General features: G+C 43.6%; 1 protein-coding gene across 4 annotated transcripts in view; it reads right to left on the bottom strand.

Annotated features, from left to right (window-relative positions):
- Positions 1-5325: 5325 nt before the first annotated feature.
- Positions 5326-27765, bottom strand: part of TGFB1I1 (transforming growth factor beta 1 induced transcript 1) — a 78455-nt gene continuing 56015 nt past the window's right edge. For all 4 annotated transcript variants that reach the window (XM_066577143.1, XM_066577140.1, XM_066577142.1 and 1 more), the window contains exons 6-12: positions 24716-24779; positions 23631-23709; positions 22487-22822; positions 18513-18686; positions 15644-15725; positions 7812-7960; positions 5326-5900 (exon numbers count right to left, since the gene is read on the bottom strand). In XM_066577143.1, coding sequence (XP_066433240.1) covers positions 5634-5900; positions 7812-7960; positions 15644-15725; positions 18513-18686; positions 22487-22822; positions 23631-23709; positions 24716-24779 — 1151 coding nt within the window. In that variant the 3' untranslated portion in view covers positions 5326-5633. The remainder of the gene's footprint in view (positions 5901-7811; positions 7961-15643; positions 15726-18512; positions 18687-22486; positions 22823-23630; positions 23710-24715; positions 24780-27765) is intronic.

Below are 27765 nucleotides of genomic sequence, written 5' to 3'. Positions count from 1 at the left end.
TTATAAATGATCTGGAGGAGGGAATTGATGGGAAACTGATCAAATTTGCTGACGACACAAAGCTAGGGGGGATAGCTAATACTAGGGAAGAGAGAGAGAGAGTATTCAAAAAGATCTAGGAAAGCTTGAACAGTGAGCGGTGACTAACAGAATGGTATTTTACAAGGAGAATAAGTTCTATATCTGAGCAAGAAAAATAAAAAAAGCACATACAGAATGGGAGGATTTGGTCTAAGCAGCAGCACATGTGAAAAAGACTTTGGTATACTAATAGATCATAGACTGAACATGAGTCAACAATATGATGCAGCAACCAAAAAGGCAAACACAATTCTGGGATGTATTAAGAGAAGTATAGAGTCTAGATCACATGAGGTCATTATCACCCTCTACTCTTCCTCAGTCAGACCTCATCTGGAATATTGTGTCCAGTTCTTGGCACCCCACTGTGAAAAAGACATCGACAAACTGGAGAAAGTTCAGAGAAGAGTTACTAAGATGGTGAGCAGTCTGCAGATCATGACCTATGAGGAATGGTTACAGGATCTGGGAATGTTTAGCTTGCAAAAAAGAAGGCTGAGAGGAGACTTAATAGCTGTCTACAAATATCTGAAGGACTGTCACAGTGTAGAGGGATCAACCCTATTCTCATTTGCTCCAGGAAATTCTAGAAGCAATGGGATGAAACTGAAAGGGAAGAGACACAAATTAGATGTTAGAAAAAACTTTCTGACAGTGAGGGTGATCAATGAGTGGAACAGGTTACCATGGGAGGTGGGAGTTCTCCTTCAATGGAAGTGTTAAAACAAAGGCTGGACAAATATGAGTCTGGAATGATTTAGTGAATCCTGCACTGAGCAGGGGGTTGGACCCGAGGACCCTGGAGGTCCCTTCCAACTTTTCAATTATATGATTCTATGAATTATTTTTGCTGCTTTTCTGTGTGTGACATACATGTGTTTTTAAACATGGTACCTTTTTTCACTGAATTATTTTTCCTCTTCATTGGAGGTAATGTGTGCAAAACCTTTACAAAATAATATTTTGTAATTCATAGTTTGTTTTCTTTTAATTAGTACATTAACACAGAAAAAAAAATTCCTGCACCTCTATGTGAAGGTGTGCAGCATATACGCCACATCTGAAGATTCCCATAAATTTCTGTACCAGAGGACATTGTACGCAGTGCTGCAGCATCTCTTATGATTGGCTTTTGACCACCTGGATGAATGCCAGTGTTGTCACCCAGGCTGATGGTAGGACAGGCGACTCTGCCTATGTTGCTCCACTAATATCCGATTCAGTAGGTCTGAGGGCTGCTCCTGGTGCCCTCTAGTTGACTGGTGTAATGAGGGTCTCTCTGTTCAGGACCCTCATGTGATAGACCACCTGGGGGTCAGCTGCACAGTGTTTATCACTGTGGAGGACCCAGCACATCGGACCCACACTGGAGCCAGCATACACAGACAAGTGATTTCAGTGGACAGATTAATCTATAAGATTACTTGATTTCTCTTGCTGAGAACAAACGCAGTGGACAGATTGAAGCGCCTCATTTCCCTAAATACACTTTCCACTAACTTTTTACATGTTATAGGGACATGTCAAAAGTATTTGCAGCGTCTGAGGAGCAGGCCCACAGCTGAGGAGATAGAGGGGTAGATAAAGGCCTTGTCACAGGGCTCTACCATCTCCTCCGCTGGGGTAGCTCGGGACCCAACAAAGCTACTGCTGGGGAGGTCACAGGGAAAAGTAACTGGAGGTTACCTGTTGTCTTTCTTGTCACTCATGATGCCACCATTTCGTCCTCTGCGGTGAACTTTGACAGTAGAATGAAGTAGTCCACATGCAGGGAAAACATTATGGACAAACCATGAACGGTCGGTATTGTCCGTTTACTGTAACTCCAACACAGTCCTCTTTACATCAGCAGTTTGGCACATTTACAACCAGATATGGTGGTGTGACAGGGAGGATACTCGGGGTATTCCGGACAATCCACAGTCCTAGTTATCTGTGTGATCCTGCTCCTGGCGTCTCTAACTCTCTACCGGTCAACATTCACACTTCTGGTACCTTTCTCTCGCCAAGTAGTGGTCCTTCCTTCTCATCTACTTCGTGATAGCACTGGCACATCCTGGGTGGTCCCAGATCACGCAGAAGGGTATCGCTCGGCTTCCTCCATTCCACACAAAGGCCGATCTCTGAAGTGTGGATGTCAGACTTCTCTCACTTGCACAGACTAGCAACTCTTGCAAGACTCCCAGCATCGCATCCTTACAAACACATATATATGACACAGTCACATGACACACAACATGATACATATCCCAGACATTGACCCATTCAGTGCTGCAGAAATGGAATACACATAGCAAATGCACACTACAAACAAAATACTGACAAAACAATGGCACAAGACAGGCATATAACATTATGGAGAGGCCCCATTAACTCTGGGCCACTACATATTAACCAGTGGGGTCCCGCTGCTGATCACTAGAACTGGGGGGCTGCTTTTCTGACAGCTGAATATGGCACTTTCTATTGACCATTATGAGGGCCATCTTCAGCTGCCAGAAAAAGAAAAAAAAACAGCAACAGCAGTAGAGGGAGGACAGTACCTGGTGATGGAGGTAGTGTGATGCTGTCATCGTGTCACCTGCATCATTCATCAGGATGTCACTCAGAAGAGGCCAGGAGGTGAACGAAGGCGCGTGGGAACATGGTAGAGTTGAGTAAAGCCCCATTTACATAGGACAAACGATGCCTGACAGCACATCCCAGTGATGCTCGTTGCTGTGCTATTACATAGGAGCAAGTATCGCTAGCATCGTTCGAAGCACGGCTAGCATGGAGGAGCAGCAGGCCGAGGAGCATTCTTCCCCGCCACCTCCATTCACTGTAAGCAGTCGTTCAGGCTTTTGCATGCATTTAGACAGGGCAACTATCGTTCAAACTCCCGCAGGAGCTCGAGTATTTGAATAACTGTGAATGATATTCGTCCCTTTTAAATCGGCACAAAATTTATTATTTCAATATGAGGGGAAATTATGGCTTTTCATTCCTACAGCGGACATTATGGCTTGTGAGATAGTGAAAGGGAGAGTACTGGAGGGACACTATGTTTTCCCCAGAATTACATCCTTTATGTATATCTCATCTAGGAGAAGCTGGATGAGATACAAAGAATCCAGAAAGCATGGTTTCCTAAGCAGATCATAGTCTACTTAAGGCCGTTCTCACACAACCGGATTTAAATTCCAGAATCTGCGATCCTCACCCGTGCAGACCATCCGTGGTATTCCGCATCCTTTCAAAGAATAGAACATTCACATGTCTGCTCACATGAAGCCACTACACCAGGGTTGCAATCACAGCTTATACTCCGACCCTGGTGTATCCCAGCACTGACAGTATAGTCAGGTGACAAGTGTTTATTTAGTGCTGGACATTCAGTAAGAGCCTGAATGTTAACATCTCTTTTTCTGAGTTTTGATGGGCAACAGTAAAGCCCCGTATGAATTGTGTCCTGGTGTCACTGTCTCTAACCACCACTTGCTTACTGTACTGAGCTACATCCTTCCCATATGGTGGTTCAGGGTGGGCATTTAAAGAGACATATACATTAAAGGGCATTTGCAGGAAGTAAGGTATGTATGTCCTGGATGAAAGCAGCAGAAAAAGTCTATGGAGATGAATACAGACAAATAACCAACTGCAGCAAGCCAATGCCCAGCAACAAGCGGCAAATCCTGAAGCCCAGTAAGACAAGGGTAACAACCTGCTGTCTTAACAAATCGCAGGGCTCACAGAGGCTGTGTCTGTATGAAGCATTCAGATGCCACCAACCCAATGTGTGACATTGTCAGCCAAAGCCAGAAGGTAGCATCATCTGACTTGTATATTAGCAGGCGGAGAAGCCCACTTCCAAATTGCATCAAGATAGAGAAATTCTCTAGGAACTGTACCAATGAGTAAAGCACCCCCTTTACTCACCTGAATGGCTTCCGTCTTGGTTTTATATAAGTTCCAGAACTTAGCTCCACCTCGCCCCCTCCCATTGCAAATAGTGGCGAGGGGGCCGAAGCTCAGTGCACTGCTCCTGGCTCTTCCGGCTTCCTTCCCTTGCAGAGAGGGACACTGTATTTCGGCGGGGCATGAAAACCTGACCGATGTACGGTTGTCTGAAGCCACACTCATCCACATGGCTTGTACTGTAAATGCTGCAGATTTTCCGTAGCGAATTTTGCAGCTTATACAGCCCCTGTGTAGGTGCCCCTACAGGCCTTCCTTGTGAACTCCTGACCCTATAATATCAAAGAACAAACACTTGAATATGGTGTGCTATGCTGTCAGCTTGCTCACTTCATATATCTCACGATCTATTGCTTGCTCCAGGGGGTTGGGCTTTAAACAGCAAAAAATTCCATGCAGGAAAAGGTGTCATCCACGCTTACTTGCAGAGTAAAATTTGTAATCTTCCTTTATTTAGACATATTTAAAATTGCCAGGTATACACATCTCTGGACCAGAGGCGTATCGGCTGCACAGAGCCTTCGTCAGTGGTATGATCTGAATAGAGTGTGGGACCAGCTTAAATAGGTGGAACAGAACAAATAATTACAATGACTGTCAGCTGTAGCGGATATAGGGCAAAGGGAAAAGACATAGAAACATCAAACTATTACTGGTGAGATAATGCTTGTGATGAAACAAATATCAAACACATATCATCATGACACGAAATGGATACCATCGGGCGCTCTGCCAAAACTTCATATATTCCATTTGTTGCAAGATTATCCTGCAAGCAAGCGTGGATTACACTTTATCCTGCATGGAATTTTTTTGCCCTATAATATCAGTTGGACCAGATCTTTCTTGTATACAAGATTAGACATGGTTCACACCTGCATCAGAGATTCCATCCAAAACATTGGAAAAAAATAGCACACCACGTAGTGGAAACCCACTGCGCTTTATTGGTGTGTGGAATATTAGAGGAAAAATTGAGCAGCATGTACCACTATTTTTTTAGGTAAAATACCAGACAAATGATGGAAACACAGCAGACCCCATTATAGTCAGAGGGCTTTGTTGGGCGCTAATAGTGTCTGCATAATTTCATTTACATTACGAGCTTGATTCTGGCATTGTACTTATTTTATGAGCTTGGTACTGGCATTGTATTTATGTTATGAGCTTGGTTCTGGCATTGTATTTATATTATGAGCTTAGTTCTGGCATTGTATTCATGTTATGAGTGTGGTTCTCTTATTGTATCGATGTTAAAAATTTTAAGAATTCACAAGATTCACGCAATCACAGGTTAAGGCAATTTATTCAATTTTTGTGGGGCAATACAAGAAAATAAGTGCGTATTACTAGAAGTTCTTCAGCAGAACAATTCTCTTTAGTCATTTCATGAATTTTTTTAAACTGGTAAAAGCAGATATGGAAGAAGTGTGATAAGTAGAGCTATTAGGAATAACTATTTCAATACAATAAGTGCAATGTCTATTATAGTACACAAATACTGCCTCATGTGTACATAAATACGTGTAAATTACATATGCTCCACTGTAAATTGTTACACCAATTCTCTTACTATCATCTGTATGACTGAATATTTATCCATATAAGCGAGCAAAACAAGCCTGACAATACGGTTTGCCTTCTTGCTCTCGGAAGGTGCCTTTATTAAGTTGCCGCAAGCAAAAAGTGCAACTCAAATGCTGCGGATGAAACTTGCGTCCCATTGCCGTCACACATCGACCAGTTATAGGCTGATCACACCCAGCGCATAAGGAGCCACGACAAGAGTGATAATGAGTCTCACAGAGCGGAAGGCCGTCATTCTCAAAGAAACTTCCATTCAGGAACGGGGTGCGACAGACCTGCAACAAAGGACATGAGGGAACTAACATAAGGACACGGACTGGTTATCTCCAAGAGGCCTAAAAACAAGAACTAGATTCCCTCAAGATAATTAGAAATTCAATATTTTTCCTGTTTGCTAGAAAAATTGGACACATCTGTAACTTTTATCTGGATTGACTTCATAAAGCCTCTAAGGGCCACCCGTGTTTAGTCACTTTGTCAGCTCTCAATCAGCTCAAGTCCCCACTTATTCTACACAATCAGTCCTGCTCTTGGAAGATTCTTGTCTTTGTCAGATTAAAGGAATGTTCCCATCTTCGCTATTCATAGTCAAGCCAATGCTATGGCTACCATCCACCCAGCCAGAGACTAGATTATTTGTATAACTGTATGTTTATGAGATGTTTATTTTATGCTTGAAGAGGGCGGTTTAAACCGCCGAAACGCGTAGCAACTGAATATTAATAAAATCTAATTATATTCTATGGACCATTGTGTCCTTTAATGTTCCTGGAGCCCACGAGCCACGGGGGGACTTTTGGTTTCTATAAAGTTTTTACTGAGATTTTTATGCTATTTTTTGCTCTACATCTCAATATTAGCACAAATAGAGATGAGCGTCTAGATTTGATAAGACGTCACTGAAGCAAATTTTGTATTTTTTCAGCTCAACTCTTAAGGCCAATTTGCAGGCAATGATTATCGCTCAAAATTCATTCAAATGATGGCATATGAGCGATAAACGCTGCCAACATTCACTCTTCAGCTAAACGATGCTTTTAAGGTGAGCTTAAAACCCATCATTCAGAAGAAAAAGAAGAAGAACAGGGAGTCGGAGATTACATTGTATTCTGCCGACAGCCCGTTCAAGAACAATGGAGCTGATTGCAGAGCTCAGACCACCTGCTGTGCTCTGCAAACAGCTACCAGAGGCCCTTTTACACGCAAATGAAGTTGATATTGGTGTCCATTAACACTTTATGCAAAATGATCGCTAAAACTGTCAATCTTTCAATCGTTTGTAAGAGTGTCTTTCCATGTAAATGGGTCTGTAGTAGAGATGAGCGAGCGTACTCGAGCAAGTATTGCCTTTTGCGAGTACCTGCCCGCTCGTCTCAAAAGATTCAGGTGCTGGCGGGGGGCAGGGAGGAAGGGGGGGCGGAGATCTCTCTCTCACTCTCTTCCCCCCGCTTCCCCCCGCTCACTCCCGCAACTCACCGCTCTCCCCCGCCGGCACCCGCATCTTTTAAGACGAGTCGGCAGGTACTCGCATAAGGCAATACTCGCTCGAGTAATTTGCCTTAGCGAGTACGCTCGCTCATCTCTAGTTTGTAGGCATTAAGAGGGATGCAAGTTTCCAGCTCAATTGGAGGTCCAACGACTCAAACAAACAGCATCATAGATCCCTATGAAAAGGTTTGTTCTAGTCATTAGGACAGCCATGGAGTCAGACGTTGCAGCCACAGTATGAAAACTGCACAGTAGTCTAAATGAGTCCTAAAAGCATTTCAATTTTTCTCTAATCACTTAACATGATACTAAATGAGGGTTCTTGTTGATACTTGGGTCCTATTCACATGGCTATATTTTCAGGTCATGTGCTGTCCATGTATTGCATGCACATCAGTGTCCATGAAGGCTATTCATGTGCACCACTTTTCACATCAATCGATGGCCTGTGTGTGAAAAAATCCTCTTCTCATATGGATGAGAAGAGGTTTTTTTCCCACACAGGCCATAGGTCAAGTACACAGACAAGAATAGTACATGCAACGTGCAGGGTCTGTCGAGATTGGTAGGCACATGGATGTGACCGTATAGTATCCAATGCAAGATGCGCTCAAGTTTCTCTGGCACCAATTGCATATGGCCGGGTGAGTCCTGAATAACACAGAGTAATGTTATCAGCACTTATATGATGTACTTACATGACACACAAAGCACTGAGGATGCCATAATCCATTTAAGGCTGATATGTAGCTTTCCTTTACAGGTTCAGAACAGCCGGCACAAACTGTTCCAAAGAGACGGTAATAATCATATGCACAGTAGGGGTGGTCATCCTTCTCATGGAACCCTGCGATAAAAGCAGACGCTATACAAACAGCACACTGATGGCTTCCCTTGAAGTATACAAGTACAATCGTTGTGCAGGTGACTGTTAAGGTGCATTTACACACACAGATGATCGCTCAAAATTCGTTAGAAAAACTGGCAGTTTTCTGACAAATCACATTGCATAGGTACTAATGGGGTAATCAGCCCTTAGGTGGTTTGTTCTCTAAATACATTGCTATTGTTCTCCTGCGGGACAGCGGCTGTTAACAGCTGTTATCAGTGCTGCCTGCAGAAAACTCTTATCAGGGACAAGGATTTCATGCTGACTTGAACTCAGCAATGGACAAAAAGTGCACAGTAAGTGCACGATGGGTCACAGTAAATACACACAACGATTATCGCTAAAAGACTACACACGTTTACCCCTAAGAGTTATTGTGCAGATCGATCAATCTAAAGGCCCTCTTGCACACAGCGATTATCGCTCAAAAGTCACAGCGATTATCGCCATACTTTTAAGCGATAATCGCTGTGTGCAAAAGGGCCTTTAGATTGATCGATCTGCACAATAACTCTAAGGCCTCATGTCCACTAGAAAAATACAATCCGCGCAAAATCTGCTGCGGATTTCCGCAGCAGATTCCATGTGGATTTGCTTTAAATGTTTGGTTTTTTTCATGTGGATATCCGCACCAATTGCTAGCAATGTGATAGCAATGTGGCCGATCCGCGCGGAATCCGCAGTAAAATGGAGCATGCTGCGTTTTTTCTCCTGCGCGGAAAAAACGCAAATCTATTAAAATGCCATCCTCGGGTGCAAAATTTAATTTAATTGACGGCAGATGGCCAATGATTCCCTATGGGCAAAATTGAATGCGAAATCCGCAATTCAATTTTGCTAGTGGACATGAGGCCTTAGGGGTAAATGTGTGTAGTGACGAAACAATCGGATTATTGGCGATTGGATCTTTTATGCAGACCTATACATCACTGTTCCCCTGCTGCTCTTCATTGGGTAGAGAAAGGCATCGCTGAATAGAAACAAGTGATAGAGGTTGATTAGAGGTTCGGTGATGATCCAAGGAACAATCCAGACTACCCAATTATTGTTCCGCATAACTGCAGACCAAGCGAGCGATATCCAATCACTAGTTCACTGCTGGCTGCATCCTCCCGATTTATTTTGCAGTGTAAGGGCGCCTACCCACTTGAGTTGCCGATTTTCTCGCGTGAAAAACGTTTTTGCACGTTTTTTGCGCGTTTTTTGCAGCCCTCCATTGACAATCATTGGTGCATTAAGAGAAAAATAAGGACACATATGCAACTGACAGTTCCTATGTGAAAAAAACCCACGAAACGGAAAAAAAACCCCAGATGGACAAGAACACATTCTATACTAATTGCTCTTGAGAAAAAACGCAAAACATCGCAGGAAAAAAAAATCGCCAGTGGGTAGGCGCCCTTAGGGCAGACACCCACTGGCGTTTTTTTCTCCACTGCGCTGCGAGAGTAAATGAAAAGTCTCGCAGTGCGAGAAAAAAAGCGGCATCACACCGGCATATCACCAGTCTTTTCAGTGGGGCCAGTGGCAGCAGCGCTAGCCCCATTGAAAAGATATCGACAATGCCGCGGACTTCTGCCACAGCTGTGACAGCTGTGGCAGGAGTTTCCTTCATCCCCACGGGGACCGTGGGGATTAAGGAATTCTCTGCCATAGCTGTCACAGCTGTGGCAGAAGTGCAGAATGATATCCCATTGCTTTCAATGGGATCCGCAGCAGTGCCAATCCCATTGAAAGCAATGGGATATCATTCTGCACTTCTGCCACAGCTGTAACATACATACATAGTTCGTTAGGCCGAATGAAGACAATGTCCATCTAGTCCAGCCTGCTGCCGATCCACTTGAAAGCAGTGCTTTCTTGCAAGCCCCGCAGTATGATTATCGGGGAAGGGCTTGAAATATAAGCCCTTTCCTAAAAATCATCAATAAGTGTTAAAATTTTTTTTTTAAATTTAGTCACCTCTCCGCCGCTCAGACGCATCCTCCAGCTGGCTCCCCGGCACTGCTGTCCATCACTTTCAGCAGGCGGGCATTTAAAAATTCCCACCTCCTGAAAGGGCTGTGCTGATTGGCTGAGGGCTCAGCCAATAGCAGCTAGTGCTTAGCTATTGGCTGAGCGCTTAGCCAATTACAGATTGCGCTTAGCTATTCATTCATTAATAGCTACGATAGTGCAAGAAAGCACTGCTTTCAAGGGGATCGGCAGCAGTGCCGATCCCATTGAAAGCAATGGGATATCATTCTGCACTTCTGCCACAGCTGTAACATACATACATAGTTTGTTAGGCCGAATGAAGACAATGTTCATCTAGTCCAGCCTGTCTATCCTCCTGTGTTGATCCAGAGGAAGGCAAAAAACCCCAAGAGCAGAAGCCAATTAGCACTTTTGGGGAAAAATTCCTTCCCGACTCCCTAATGGCAATCAGACAGTTCCCTGGATCAACCCCTAATAGTTCCTACCTGCCTGTATACCCGGATTAATAATTAACCTAAGATTTATAACCTATAATATCTTTTCTCTCCAGAAAGACATCAAGTCCCCTTTTAAACTCTTCTATGGATTTTGCCATCACCACTTTCTCAGGCAGAGAGTTCCACAGTCTAACTGCTCTTACCGTAAAGAACCCTTTTCTGTGTTGGTGATGAAACCTGCTTTCCTCTAGACGTAGCGGATGCCCTCTTGTTACTGTCGCAGTCCTGGGTATAAACAGATCATGGGAGAGATCCTTGTATTGTCCCCGCATGTATTTATACATAGTTATTTGATCTCCCCTTAGCCGTCTTTTTTTCTAGAGTAAATAATCCCAATTTGGATAGCCTCTGTGGATATTCCAGTCCCGTCATTCCACATATTAGTTTAGTAGCTCTTCTTTGAACCCCCTCCAGTACTGTAAAATCTTTCCTGAGCACTGCTGACCAGAACTGTGCGCAGTATTCCATATGGGGCCTGACTAGTGCCTTGTATAATGGAAGGATAATGTTCTCGTCCAGCTGTGACAGCTGTGGCAGAGGATTCTTTCATCCCTGCAGAAGGAAACTCCTGCCACAGCTGTCACAGCTGTGGCAGAAGTCCGTGGTATTCTCCCTATGTTTTCAATGGGGCTAGCGCTGCTGCCGCTGGCCCCATTGAAAACACTGGCGATATGCCGGTTCTATTTCAGTGTCTTTCTTGCGTTGCGAGGCGAGAGTTTTCCAGTCCTATCGCAGCGCAAGAAAGAAAATATCGCCAGTGGGTGTCCACCCTAAGGGTGACTACCCACTACAGTTTTTTTTCACTGCGAAATACGCAGCATTTTTTTTTCTACAGGGGTCCATGAGACTTGTAATGTTAAAATCGCAATTGCGCAAAATTGCGATTTTGCGTTAAATCGCGATTTTAACATTACAAGTCCTATAGACCACTGCAGAAAAAAAACGCTGCAAATTTCGCAGTGAAAAAAAACTGTAGTGGGTAGTCACCCTAAAACGGCTTTAATAAAACTCAGAGAGTCAGACAACGGAGAACCACAGACCATTCAGTGACCCGTAGTAACATTTGTCATCACATACTGGGATCAACAATAAAACCAGAGTCATTTCCGGTAAAGGAACATATATAAATACTCTGGCACTAAGGAAGGTAATGTTAATGAAAGTACAGTGATCCTCAGTCACATGAGTATTCGAAGACTGATGCATTCACTGCAGTTCATGGAGGCATTGAAGCTATTCTGAAGTTTTCTTGATTTTGCACATTGGTCTTTACAAGGCACTATGTGAGAATTTCAGCTCAAGTGACATCCTGTCCAGACTACAAGGGACACAGCAGCTATTGTGAGGAAAAAAATATGCAAAAAAGAGAGACTGTATACTGGTGCAAATGGATCTGGGTAAGTTGGCAGCAGAAAGGTGGCAGATGAGGTGTAACACTGAAATGTAAGCTTCTGCACATGGGCAGAGGAAATAGATGTCACCATTACACACTAAATGGGAAACCACTGAGAACACTGACATGGAATAGGATTTAGAGCAACCTGTGTCAGGCAGCTGCTGCCAAGGCAGAGAGGATCATAGGCGCATCAAAAGAGGTCTAGGGGCGCATGACAAGAATATTGTTCTTCCTCATTATAAGTCACTGGTCAGACCAGACATGGAATATTGTGGACAGTTTTGGGCACCGGTACTCAAGAAGGACATATCACACCTTGAGCGGGTAGAAAGGCAGCAATTAAAGCAATAAATGGAATGGGCGGACTACAATAACTAGAGAGAGTATCAAAATTGGGATTATTAGAAAGATGGCCGAGGGGCAACCATATATGAAGGGGTCAATACAAAGATCTCTCCCATCATTTATTATACCCAGGACTGTGACTGTAACAAGGGGGCACTCCTTGTAGACTTTTGCTCTAGATGTAGACATCTAGAGCAGTGGTGGTGAACCTATGGCACGCGTGCCAGAGACGGCAAACAGAGCCCTCCCTGCTGGCACACGCCACCGTCGGACGCTCACCATGTTAGTGAATACCAGTAGGTGCCGTGGCTCCCCTGCTGGTATTCACTCAGCAGCACTGCTAGCGGCACTGATCTCGGCACACACTGTGACGTTAGTGTGCAGCCGGGATGCTCCTTCCCCCTCCCCTGATGTCTCCTACTTGGTTCCGTGAGAGCAAGCGTCCAGCAGCACATACTGACATCACATTCTGCATCTGGGATCAGCGCCAGCAGCATCGCTGAGCAGAGGCGCTTTCACGAGGAGGAGGGGGGAAGTATTTGGATCTCAGGGGGTCACTATTACTATTGGGGCCGCTAAGGCATGTCAGTATTACTACTGGGGCCGCTAAGGCATGTCAGTATCACTACTGGGGCCGCTAAGGCATGTCAGTATTACCACTGGGGCCGCTGTGGGATGTCACTATTACTACTGGGGGCCGCTGTGGGATGTCACTATTATTACTAGGGTCGTTGTGGGATGTTACTATTACTACTGGGGCCATTGTGGGATGTCACTATTACCACTGGATCCACTATGGGATGTCACTATTACCACTGGGGCCACTGTGCGGTGTCACTATTACCGCTGAAGCCATCTGGGGGGTCACTAATACTGCTGAAGCCACTCTGGCGGGGTTAGGATTACCGCTGAAGCTGCTCTGGGGGGGGGGTCACTATTACAGATGAAGCCACTGTGGGGGGTCACTATTACCGCTGAAGCCCCTGTGGGGGTCATTTTTACCGCTGGGACCACTGTGGAGGGGACTTACCACTGGGGCTGCTTTGGGGGGGGCTTACCACTGGGGCTGCTGTGGGGGGTCATTATTACCGCTGGGGCCGCTCTGGGGGTCACTGTTAACGCTGGGGCTGCTCTGGGAGGTCACTATATCTACTGGGATATGTTTACACGAGGCGGAAATGCTGCAGAATGTCTTCAGCAGAAATGTTCACAGTAAATTCCACAGCATTTCCGCATCCAAAAGCAGTCAAAATCTTCAACCCGTCAATTTTGAAACAGCCTTGTCCTTTTTATAATGATGGAGGTAAAAATCATACATTGTGATAAGCCCCGCCCCCTGACGTGTTGACACTTTGCAATAAATAAATGGGTTTTGGGTTGCAGTTTGGGACACAGGAAAGAACGTTTCTACACGAGATAGAAGGGGGTTATTTTACTGTAAGAGCAGTGAGACTACGGAGTTCTCTGCCTGAGGATGTGGTGATGGCGAATTTGATAAAAAAGAGGGGACTGAACGCCTTTCTTGAGCGATGCAATATTACACGTTATATCACTGATTACTTCACAAGGGTAGGCAGAGGCATAGCTAAATGCTCAGGCGCCAGGGTGCAAACATTCCAGTTTGGGTCCCCGCCCCACCTGTGCCTGTACCCATACCTAAACTGCACTGCATACAGCTGTAAAACAAATTTACAAACATGATTTAGCCCCTTGGCATAATCTTTCAAAACATGACTTATTTCCTGCGCTACATGAAAATGTGTTTGTAGCTCCTTAGGCTGTCTGCATGTTTTTTGCTGCATTTTTGAAGCACAATCAAAAAACTGCTTACGATATTCAATAACAACATACATTTTTAAGGGTGGCTTCACACGGGCGGATTTCCACTGCTTATTACGCGGCGGAAATCCGCGGCATCGCCCCACAGCTATTAGGTTCTATTGAACCTAACAGCGCAATGCTCACGGTGGGGAATTCCACGGTGGAATACCGCACCGTAAAATCACACATCCTCACCCGCAGCATGTTCTATTTGCCATGGGCGTACACGCGGACGGCTTCCATTGCAGTCAATGGAAGCCGTCTGTCATGCTATCTTCCGCTGTAGCACAGCGGAAGATAGCGTGAAAATGCTTCCCCGTCTACCTCCGGCCACGTCATGTGACGCTGTGGGCGTGTCATATGACATGGCCGGTGTGTCACATGACGCTGCCGACGCGTCATGGGCTGTATTGCGCATGCGCGCCGAAGCGTCATGCGGGACGTAGGGTGACGGATCCGGAGGTAAGTATGGGGTCTCTGGGGGGGTGCCGTGACGAGCTCTGCTGTGGTATTCCGCTTGCGGAGCCTGTCACGGCCGTGGGCCCTAGGACTTAGAAACCGCATACAGTATTAAAACATGCAGGTTTTTGATGCGTTTGTTTAATTGTGTGTAAAGTGTGCAATCATATACACAAGATACCCAGTTTATACCAGTATGCTCCATAAACTATATAGAGGAGATGTATAATTTATACCAGCTGCACATATATAATTATATACAGGAGATACCCTGGTTATGCCAGCATTCTCCATAATAACTTTGTACAGGAGATGTATAACTTATACCAGCTGTACATACATAATTAGGGCTTATTCAGACGGGTGTATATCGGTCAGGTTTTCAAGCCGGCCGATATACGCTGCTCCTCTGCAAGGGGAGGAGGCTGGACGGAAGCTAGTGCACTCAGCTCCTGCCCCCTCTTAGTCCCACGCCACTGTTAGCAATGGGAGGGCCGGGATTGCGGTGGAGCTAAATTCTGCCCCGTTCCGCCCTCCCATTGCAAACAGTGGCGAGGGGCAGAGAGAGGGCAGAGAGGGGGTGGGAGCTCAGTGCACTAGCTCCCATCCTGCCTCCTCTCCTTTCAGAGAGGGGCAGCGTATATCGGACTGGCGTGAAAACCCGGCAGATATATGCCCATCTGAAAAAGCCCTTATAGAGCATGCCTTCAAAAACAGCCGACACCTGTCCTGTATAGAGTTAGCTTGGTTCTTAAGTCAGCTCCATACAAACCACAAGCACATCTGACATGCATGTATTTTAACCCTTTCCAATCCACTGTCTGACGTCTGAAGACTTTATGATTTAAGGCTCTACAGTTCCGATGTAGGAAGACGTCCGTCGGGGTTCTCTTACTGTATATTGCCAGCCTCTCTGCTGTTGGAGCCTATCCAATGTGTCACCTCATGCAGTACTGGCTTTAGCCAGCAGATAGCGCTGTTGTATAACCTCAGAAAAAGAGTTAGCCCCCTAGGAAAACCAGGATGCAAATTGGATTGGAAAGGGTTAAATCTTGCCAAGGGGTTAAATGCATGCTGGATTGCTAATCTGTTATTTGGCCGTTATGTGAGGTCTGTAGCATGAAGATAATTCTACTTGATTTTTACCTTCTTCCCCAATTGGTTTTCTGCATATTTTGCAGCAAAAATGCTCCGGATGCCAAGTCCGGCCAACAGCAGTCACTAAATTCTGTAAAACAAACAGAAAGACCAAAAATGGGGGAACCAGGATGTTGGGCGAGTTATAAAGAGAATCTCAGCTGGGGCAGGGGGGATTAATAGTAAGAGGGCAACAAGAAGGAACAAACATTGAGGAGAGGAGCTGAGTCAGGAATAAAGCCAAGAAGGAAAGCAGACTGAGGCTGGATTCACACGAGGGTTTTATTGTGGCACCATAAAAAGGTGGTCGAAAATTGGGACCATCTGAAGCTTTGGATTCCAATGTATTTGTTCAGATGGCCGATTTTCCAGTGTGTAAAATCGTCAGGACTGAAAAGATAGCGCATGCGTTGCGCATTCCGGCCGGGTGTAAAAACACCTTGACCTATCTTTTGTTGGAATACGCTGGTCATTCCCATAGACTCCTATAGGAGCCTATGAGAGCTGTCAGGAAAGAAAAAGGAGAGGAAATTTAGCAGCGGCTTGCGTTGCTAAAGTCCCCTACACCCTTTGCGGGCAGCTCCCATAGCCTGGGGAGGGAGGGGGAGGGACTAGCTCTGCTAAGCTCCTGCCTTCTCCCCTTGCCAGCAGCTGGCAGGGGATGTAGAGGGGAAAATAGTTAAGTACACTAGCTTTGCTAAGCTCCCACTCCCTCCCTTTGCCAGTAGTTGGCAAGGAGCGAAAAGGGGGAGGGAGTTTAGCAGAGCTGAACTCTCTCCCCCTGGCCGATGGTATTCTGGGCTGTGGTGTATATATGGGCACTAAAACAGGAGATACAGCCGAGAAAATTGCAGCGAACATGTGAAAGAACCTTGAAGAGGATGCTAAGACTCAGTTGGATACACCAAGCCTAAGAAAAATGCTAACAAGTATTAACCCCTTAAGGACCGCCCCCTGTTTTTCTTCATTTTCGTTTTTTCTCTCCACTTTAAAAAAAATTATTACTCGTATTTATCCATCAATGTAGCAGTCTGACGGCTTGTTTTATGTGAGGCAAGTCCTATTTTTTTAGTGATACTATTTAATATGATGTACTAAAAAACCTTTTAAAAATTCTAAGTGGAGTGAAATGGAAGAAAAACACAATTCCTCCATCTTAGGGAGAGGTAGGGGCTCGTTTCTATAGTATACACACTGCAACAAACAGTGACATAACTTTATTCTATAGGTAAGCACGATTACTGCGATACCCAATTTTGCTGGTTTTTTTTTGCTGTACTACTGAAAAATAAAAAATATTTCTGTCACTGACACCTGCATTGTATAGGGTGGGATTGTCCCCTAATTAAAATGCTGAACCTCCATGATTTCATGGAGCATTAAGGGGTTAAAAGCACCAGGAGAACATGTACTTTATCACTGAAAAGGCCTTAGAAATTAAAACAAATTTTATTGATATTGTAATTCGTAAAAAAACACTTCCTTGACGGGGGTGGTTGGACTAAACAGACACACAACTACAAACAAAACCACACATAACCAATCATCTACAGTGAGATGAAATAGGGATAGGCAATTATTGAAGAGAGGGGCAATAGTGTGTATACCACGAGATATTTAGAAAATTGCGATATCCAATTTGTAGCGACGATAGTTTAACGTTACAAGTAAGCACGATACATGTGTCGTATGGATACTGGGCTGGTACTTAGTGAGCGGTGGTATTGATCCGCTGATATAATTTCTCCAAGCGTTACGCTAATAGGAGCACTCTGACATTATGTTAATAAGCTACTGTGCTTATATTAATTTCCTCCTAATAATATTTTTTGCCCCCTACTAAAGCAATAATAATGGTCTATCCAGATCCTATTAGTTCATATATTGGTGGTCAGATGGTGACCTGACAACGTTACTAGTAATTGTATTGGGACTTAACTATTAGTCATGGACCCTTCCGTGACTCAGTTAGTAATTAACCAATACAATTGGCAGAGTGACAACTTGCTCTTTTTAGATGATAATTAGAGCAGTGACTCTTTATTATAAGCCTGCTGTAATTGCAGAGTTATATGAATTTCAATCAAGGTTGAAATCTGATGTAGGTACGAGTTTGACGACCACTCTACCTACTAGTAACGTAGGTCACCATCTGACCACCAATATATAAACTAATAGGGTCTGGATAGACCATTATTATTGCTTTAGTAGGGGGCAAAAAATATTATTAGGAGGAAATTAATATAAGCACAGTAGCTTATTAACATAATGTCAGAGTGCTCCTATTAGCATAACGCTTGGAGAAATTATATCAGCGGATCAATACCACCGCTCACTAAGTACCAGCCCAGTATCCATACGACACATGTATCGTGCTTACTTGTAACGTTAAACTATCGTCGCTACAAATTGGATATCGCAATTTTCTAAATATCTCGTGGTATACACACTATTGCCCCTCTCTTCAATAATTGCCTATCCCTATTTCATCTCGCTGTAGATGATTGGTTATGTGTGGTTTTGTTTGTAGTTGTGTGTCTGTTTAGTCCAACCACCCCCGTCAAGGAAGTGGTTTTTAACGAATTACAATATCAATAAAATTTGTTTTAATTTCTAAGGCCTTTTCAGTGATAAGGTTATATTTGCTCAAAGAGCCTAATTGTCACAGTGACTTAGGAGAACATGTACAGAGCAGGAAGAGGGCAGAAGGTCACAAATATGGAAGCATCATGTCATCCACAAGCATAGGAACATGGGGAGAGTCGGTACACAGATAGTAAAGAGGCAAAGTCCTGCGCAAGGGAAGGAAGCGAATGCACTAATACAGGGACTCCGCTTGTCTGGGAGTGTCACCATAGATGAACAGACATGGTCTCACCTGTAGGATGGGTAGGTCACACAATGCACAGCGGGGAGCATGTAGTGCAAAATAATCCCTTTCACAATATGGATGTCCATCCTTCTCAAAGAAATTTGTGGTACCAATAAGTGACTTGCAGTGAGCACAAACAAAGTGTTCCGGGTGCCAAGTATGTCCTAATGCCGTCACCACCTGAGAACGAAAAACTTCTTTACTATAGTGTACTTCTCATGGGACGTTACAAGTAGAAGTCTCTAAGATGGAGTCCGGATGGTGTCACACCTGGAATCACAGTGGGACAACCTGCTTTATGCTTCAACCCAACATCTCAGACTCATCCTCTGACTAGCCCCTTCTACCACTCACAGGACCCCCAACAATGTAAATAAAACTAAAAAATAAATCTTGTTTTTTGTATAGCGCCAACTTATTCCTGAGCGCTTTCAAGTAATTTATTTATTATCCCCCACAAAGCTGGGTGCTCATTTTATCGACCTCGGAAGGATGGAAGGCTGCTGAGTCAACCTTGAGCTGCATGAATTTCTGTGTCGGAATCTGTACTCTATCTTTGGTTGCCTAGACACGTCATACCAAACCACAGAAGCAGACATGACCTGCACATGTGTAAGTGACATGCATTATATATGTGATTTGTCAATGTCTGTTTATGTTGAGAAAGGAGGGAATTCAGCAGCTCCGAAAGACATTACATATTTTTCTTGTGGTCAAATAAATCTGCCTATTGATGAGAGAATCTGAAAGACACTACTTGATGAGGTCACTGCCCGCTAAGTCAGTTATATTGGTATTAGTACTATATATCCTGATATACTGTATATCAACGAGCCCCTGAGCGTCGCTTCTTTTTTCAGTTTTTTTTATTGTATGACTGTTGCAAACCAAGACAAGTAAGGATCTTTGGGTTCGCTGGTGCTCTCCTTGTGAATGTCATTTGGATGAAGGTGGTAGCCATCCACTTAGTATATATAATTGAAACGTCAGAGGACCCTTAGGTGTGTTGGCGAACCCTTCGTGGGTACTGTCCAACACCAGGTAGATCTCTTTTTGTTCAGTATTTTCACACAAATGTTCCAATAAAGAACACTGTGCATTTTTTAAACTCTTGCTTTGTACACCAGCTGGATTGATGACATCATCATGCTGGTGTTGTGGATCACAGTGGCTCTAACAGAAATTTCCAATTTTCTGGACCTGACATACAAAAGAGTCTGGCAATAACCTGTACTAAGCTGTCAGTATCATTAAAAAAAAGTATCCATTCTCCTATCAGCAATACTATAAAGGTCCACATGCTATGTATTTTCTGGACAGTATGCCCAGATAGGTCATGGAAAACCCAAAGTGCATCTGACCAACAATGCTCCATGTTGATACCAGCCATAAAACTACAGGACTGATTATGATAATCTAGAGAAATCACCTACTTACTAATATACAGAGCAAATATCCTGATAGGATCCCTGAATGACCTGCTGAAAATGTGCACACAGTAATCGACTCTGCAGGATGTCGACTGACTTATAAGAACTGTCATAAGGAGGTAAAGAGTGACGGAAATGCCCAAAAGTCTTGTTACTTGTGACTCTACTTGGCACCTAAAGTATGTAAAACTAAACAGTACAGTTCATCATTTTTATGGCTCAGTAAAAGAAGCTCAGCACAATATCAGTCTCCACTAGACAAGCCAGGCAATGAGAAGGACTGATCATACCTCTTAAACATCTCAGCCCGGTATCTTGCTATGTCTAGGACCATTGCTGCTGAAAGTACAAGAACAGGCTCCAGTAGGCAACTTGCGGCCCATAGCTACCTGCCATGAGGTCCCTTCTCTCCTGAAATAACCTGCATAATTAGCTCTACTGGGCTATAGAGGAGACATTATAGACTACATCCGGCACGTGCCGCTTCCTGATCATATAAAGGAAAATAGGCCGACTGCTGCTTGGAGGAGGGGAGTGTTCTTTATGTGACTGGTCTGTATATAGGACCATAAGGGTTTAAACAGACAGGCGCATTGACAAATACGCGCACTGTTAAAATTTAGCGGTTAAAAAAAAAGATGGAAGATAGCGCAAGTCCTATCTTTTCTCACACTTAGTATTATTGCACAAGAAGCACACTAGTGAAAACAAAACCAATTCATCAGGTTTTGAAAATCACATCCGCAAAATCTGGCTAAATCATGACAGTCTGTTTAAGCCCTTAGGCCTTAGTCAGACGGGCGTTTTTAGCCGCGATTTGCGTATGCGCATGCGTCCGGCGATTTTATAAAACTATTGCTTTGCAATGGTATCGGACACATGAGCGCTTTTTATGCGCTCGTCCGATAAATTATAGAACAGAAATCGCAGATCGCACCTATCTGCGATCTGCGATTCCTGTTCTCTTCTCTATATGCGCTCAATGGGGCCCGCGGCAGCAGTACCGACCCCATTGAGAACATATAGAAGACAAATCATTCTTCTCTGCCACAGCTGTAACAGGTGTGGCAGAGAAGAATGATGTTTGCCCATTGAATTCAATGGAGCCGGCAATACAACCGCTCCATTGAAAGCAATGGGCTGCGGGGTGAATTGTCGGGAAGGGCTTAAATATATAAGCCCTTCCCTGCAATTCATCCTAAAATGTGTTAAAATAAAAAAAAATTGTATACTCACCTTTCCGCTGCAGCCGGAGTCCAGCCGCGGCCGCTGTCAGTTCTCCTGAACTGCTTCTCGGCACTAATCAGCCGGCGGGGCTTTAAAATCCCCGCCTGCTGAATGATCTGCCTCTGATTGGTCACAGCCCTGACCAATCAGAGGCAGGTTTCACTCACACACCCATTCATGAATTCATGAATGGGTGAGTGACTGCTGCCTCTCAGCGCTGAGCCAATCAGGGGCAGGTCTGACACACATCCATTCATGAATTCATGAATGGGTGTGAGTGAGACATGCCTCTGATTGGCTCAGCGCTGAGCCAATCAGGGGGCAGGTCTGACTCACACCCCCTTCACACCCACTGCAGGACGGCCGCACGGGGCTCCGGCTGCCAGGAGAAGGTGAGTATATATATATATTTTATTTTTACACATTTTAGGATGACTTGCAGGGAAGGGCTTATATATTTAAGCCCTTCCCGACAATTCATCCCGGGCTCGCCCGCAGCGCATTGCTTTAAATGGAGCCGGCTCTATTGCCGTCTCCATTGAATGCAATGCGCTGGACAGCTCCGGCCCGTTTCTAATGAAACGCGGCTAGGAGCAGATTTTCGGGCGATTTGCGGGCGACTTGCGCGCACCGGTCACGCGATTTGAGGATGCGCATCCGTCATGCGATCCGCAAATCGCGTGAAAAAACGCCCGTGTGACTAAGGCCTTAGGCTGCATTGTAATGGCTTAAACGGACAGACATGATTTGGTCAGGTTTTGCAGATGTTTTTATTAGTATGATTCTCGCACGAGAAAAGTTAGGATTTGCCCTATCTCTATCGGCTTTTTTTAACGTGCGCAATAGAGTGAAATTTAAATAGCAAAAAAAAAAAGAATTTTGATTTGTTCATGTGTAAACACTGTAGTGGAGAGCGTATTTGCACATGTGCTTGTCTGTTTAAGCCCCAAAAGTGGGATAATCACTGGCCACTTGTGACCGATATTTTCCACTACTGATTTGCCACATATTTCACAGCAGAACATGCAGATTTTGCAGTAGATTTCATCATAAACATTGCAAAGAGTGGTCAAAAACTGCAGCTTCTCACAGCATAATGAGGCTGCTGCAGGTGCATTTTTGCCTGGTTTTGAAAACCCATCTGTATGTATTGTGTAGACTACTGGAACACGTAATCTGCAAGAAAAATCTGTTGCAATTCGGATACATCTAAACATGGCTTTAGGGCTTTCTGGACATGGCTTTAGGGTTTTTAAGCCAGACTTTCAAATTGATAATTTATCGACAAGCTTCTGAATATTTCCAGTAGTTTAGTAGTGTTACCTGTCCTGCTATCGGTCGCTGGCAGCTTTCACACAGGCCTTTGGGTTGTGTTTGTATTCCTTGTTCCTTCAGACCAGACTGAAGTTTCACCATCATAGAGTCTAGGTCACTTTTACCATCAGTTTCTGTAAATTTGGAGTGGAACATCTCTTCTGGAAGTTTATTTTCCTGTGTTACTCCAGAACTAAACACTACAGAACTCCTCGCCTCTGGATCTCCTGTGTTGGTGGAAGTCTCATGGCTTTTGGGACGTGAACACAAGCTTTCTCCAGTTCCAGAAGCCACACCTGAGCTCACAGGTTTTAAGACTTCAGCCTGCTGCTGTGTCAGAGACATCTAAAGCAATAGCAAAACACAATGAAGAACAGGTCATTGAGGATGGTACTGCTTCCTGTGGAAAATAAATTCATGATGCCATAAATACAGTTTCATGACAAACAGGGTTCTGTGAAGTTATGTCATGAAATCGAGAAGGTGAGATTATACCATTCACCTGCAGAGGGGGTCACAACCATGCAAGTCCTCGGGACAAGCAATGGGGTCACAACCATGTATGTCCTCAGGACAAACAGAGGGGTCACAACCATGCATGTTCTTATGACAAGCAGAGGGGTCACAACCATGCATGTTCTTATGACAAGCAGAGGGGTCACAACCATGCATGTGCTCTGGACAAGCAGAGGGGTCACAACCATGCATGTCCTCAGGACAAGCGGAGGGGTCACAGCTATGCCCGTCCTCGGGACAAGCAGAGGGGTCACAACCATGCCCGTCCTCGGGACAAGCAGAGGGGTCACAACCATGCCTATGACACCTCAAGTGAAATGTGGCACAGTTGCCCATACCAATCTATCATAATCCAGCTCTAATTTTAAAAGGCACTTCAATAAATTAAAACAGGGACCTGATTAGTCTCAAGGTTAACTACCCCACGTTACCTTTGCAGCAGCTTTAACAGATCACAGATGGTGAAGTGATCTATACCAATATTAGGGCAGGCTGGTGTCCGACATATACTGTTGTTAGTGTAGCACTGGTGTTGCAGGTCTTGTTTGTAATGTTCGAGATGCAATTATACAACATTTTTGAACTCTTATTTTGATATTAATCAAACATAATTATGGAAGAAAAAGAAAATTCTGACTGTGTTTTGCTTGTGAAAGTCCGAAAGCGACGCCATCAGTCTATCCAGCTCCAGGGTGGCCGATGATGCCGACAAAGCCCTAGAAATATGTAATCATCGTATTACTTCTTGTGGCACACCTGTCATCTCCTGAGGAGAGTGCATTACCCTCATGGCTGCACGTGGCTATTATCTGCATTTTTGAAGGATTTCCCATGGGGTTTGTACACATCATCTGGTGCATCTCGCCCTCCCACCACCTGTAAACCCTAGATGGCATTACATATGATGACAACCACTACATCTGACCAGGATAATCACACAATGCTACTGAAACACATAACGTAAACAAGAATCTTAAGGCTAAAGTGATAGTCACGAAATTCACAGGGGCAGAAATATGTCTATATAGTAGAATTTGAAGCCCTTCACAGAAATAGACAAACTAAAATATAACTTTTATTCAAGACTCCATAAGATCAAGACATGGGCTCGCAGACAAACAAAAACATAAAGACTCAGGGACAGATATAATATACAACGGGGTAGGTCAGAAATTGAAGACTCAATGGATAAATGACCTGACCCTCGTTGTGATCCAGTGAGGACGATATTATGACTGGGTCTATAATGACATATGATAGCCCAGAATATTAGATGTAAATAAACGCAGGGACCTAAATATCCGGTCCTTAGGTGTAAATGTACACAAGAACCTAAATATCCGGTCCTCAATAGGCGTCAATTGTGGAAGACAAACTGGCATCAGATGTAAGAAGATGGAGTAGCGAGATTTTTAGCGAGATTGTCTCAACTCAATTTTTTGGCTCAATTTTTCGGCTCGACGCGTTTCCCTACTGTGATTATCAGTAGTTCATCAGGAGCTAAATATTGTTGCCCAAGATATATATAAGCAAACAAGAAAAGAAGCAGATAGCCAGTCATTCATTGGAAGCAAGTAGATATTGCCCTAATCTCGATCTGGGCATAGAGAATAAATGCCCCTGTCACTTTAGTGGTAAGGTATCTAGAGCGTAAGGTATCTAGAACTTCCTGGGAAGCGATAACTGATAGTTTCCCCTACGCCACCGCTGGTTATTTCTCACCTCCGTTCATCTGGTATTTCTGTAACGTTTTTCTCTCTGGGTGGAAACTGGGACATGATCTCATCTAAGAAAGGTGAGAAAAACAGGAAACGGACACATAAGAGACAATGACCATGATGAGAAGAACACAGAAAGGACGTGCTTTTAGATAATGGCACACTGCAGATTTCTTTTTGTGAGCCCCCTCATAAGAAAACAACCATATATATTGCACTAATAGGCAGTCTGCTGTATTCCACTTGTGAAGAAAACAACAATACCCACACCAAAACAGCACGGTGAATAAATATGGCACCAGAACTAAGACTAGTAAATAAATACAATATCAGAAGAACCAAGCTCAGAATATAAATACAGTATTACAAGCAACAGCAGTATATAGATACAACAAATGAGAAAAACCAGATCCTTAAAAACACTTCTTTTACCGTGTTTCCCCGAAAATAAGACAGTGTCTTATATTAATTTTTGTTCAGAAGGGTTTAACTTTTGTACATGTATAGCTGCCTGGACACTATTTAAATTGACTTTTTTAATTAACTGTTAGCAGGGCTTAATTTTGGAGTAGGGATTATATTTCAAGCATCCTAAAAAAGCCTGAAAAATCATTTTGCATCCTCAAAAATTCTGGAAAATCATGCTGTCTTATTTTCCGGGTATGTCTTATTTTCAGGGAAACTGGGTATTACAAAAACTTCATACAATCATAAATGGTAGGTACTGTGTAACACCATGCCTATATACAGACGCGTTTCAAAGACACTTCTTTCTTCGATCACAGGCTTTTTTCCTTTGTTGTTGCTATTCAAGCCATTTGAGTATCAGTCTGCCTGAGCACCTGAAAACAAGCTAAACTTGGGTAAATACTACCTACAAATCAGATGAAAATAATGTTGTGTGATGTGTCTCAGTACAAAGCTCAAAACATAAACTCAGCCCGAGAGGCCATTTCTATATATATAAAGCTGAAAGCCCTCACTGACTTCACTGACTGACTCACTGACTGACTCACTCACTCACTGACTCGCCAAAAGTTCTCCAACTTCCCAATGTGGTAGAAACATGAATTTTGGCACAAGCATAGATTATCTCCAAAATAGGAAAAGTAATTGGGCCCCAACTCGATTATTCAATTCTAACGCAAAAGAATTAGCGTCGAAATTTTACGTACGGAATCTAAATCTCTCACTTCCCAATGTCATAGAAACTTAAAATTTGGCACGGGCATTGAGTATGTCATAAATAGGAAAAGTTAATAGGTCCCAACTCGATTATTCAATTCTATGCGCAAAAGAATTAGCGTCCAAATTTTACGTACGGAATGTATTTTTTTCACTTTCTGTGTCATAGAAACGTGAAATTCCGCACGAGCATTGATTATGTCATAAATAGGAAAAGCTAATAGGTCCCAACTCTATTATTCAATTCTATGCGCAAAAGAATTAGCTTCCAAATTTTACGTACGGAATGTAATTTTCTCACTTTCCGGTGTCATAGAAATGTGAAATTTGGCACGAGGATTGATTATGTCATAAATAGGAGAAGTTAATAGGTCCCGACTCGATTATTCAATTCTATGCGCAAAAGAATTAGCGTCCACATTTTACGTACGAAATCTAATTCTCTCACTTCCCCATGTCATAGAAGCTTGAAATTTGGCACGGCATTGATTATGTCATAAATAGGAAATGTTAATGGGTCCCAACTCGATTATTCAATTCTAAGTGCAAAAGAATTAGCGTCCAAATTTTACGTATGGAATTTAATTCTCTCACTTCCTGATGTCATTTTATATAAAGGAAATGTCACATGGTTACCTCCCCGTGGTGTTTCCTGGGTAACGCAGAGAACTATGCAAAATGGTGAACATATGATTTTCCGGTATCTCTAAAGTAACCACGACTTCATAAGATTTTCCGTGTGAACACCAGATAAACACCAGCACCAAATTAACTTGGGTGAAGCCGGGTATATCAGCTAGTATTTATATAAATGCACATGACGCTGGTTAACCCAAGACTAACTGAACTCACAGAGAAGGCTTCATTATGGTTGAGAACAGGGCAGGACTGATGGTAAGAAAGGGGCAAACTTGCCTCTGGAGCACTGACTCACACTACACTTCCTAGAAGTCATAAAGCAAAAAGCAGAGAGTTTGCACTATACAGACACCCGTAGCTATCTATGATGTGTTGGTAACTCCAAGTTCTATACAGTCTTATGACATGCTAGCAATACTCTAACCAGACACAAGCACTGGATGGCAACATAGAAAAATATGCAGAAAAATTCCTCCAAAAGGCCACCACCGTGAGAAGAGCACTTACTTATCCAGACCACAGGGAGAGGGGGACATGATGGAAACCTTTACACAAGTCACAGGAGGAGAGATGGGAGAGGAGGACATGATAAAGACCTTTATATATATTACAAGAGAAGAGAAGCGAGAAGAGGACACGATGAAAACCTTTATATATATATTACAGAAGGAGAGAAGGAAGAAAAGGGACATGATGGAAACCTTTATATATATTACAGGAGGAGAAAAGAGAGACGGGGACATGATGAAAGCCTTTATATATCTTACAGGAAGAGAGAAAGGAGAGGGGGACATGATGGAAACCTTTATATATGTTACATGAGAAAAAAACGAGAGGGAGGACATGATGGAAAGCTTTATATATATTACAGAAAGACAAAAGAGAGAGGTGAGACATAACGCAAACCTTTATATATGCTACAGAAAGAGAGAAGGGAGAGGAGGACATGATGGGAACCTTTATATATGTTACAGCAGCAGAGAATGGAGAGGAGGGTCATGATGAAAGCCTTTATATACGGTAAGTGACATGAAAAAAAATGTGAGATGGAGGACATGATAAAAACCTTTATATATGTTACAGGAGGGGAGAAGGAGGAGGGGAACATGATTGAAACCATTATATATTTTTCAGGAGAGATGGGAGAGAAGGGACATGATGGAATCCCTTATATATGTTGGAGGAAGAAAGAAAGGAGAAGACGGACATGATAGAAACCATTATATATGT

The sequence above is a fragment of the Eleutherodactylus coqui genome, chromosome 8 (genome assembly GCF_035609145.1).
Source record: "Eleutherodactylus coqui strain aEleCoq1 chromosome 8, aEleCoq1.hap1, whole genome shotgun sequence".
Lineage (NCBI taxonomy): Eukaryota > Metazoa > Chordata > Amphibia > Anura > Eleutherodactylidae > Eleutherodactylus > Eleutherodactylus coqui.
This window is presented reverse-complemented; position numbering and strand designations above follow the sequence as displayed.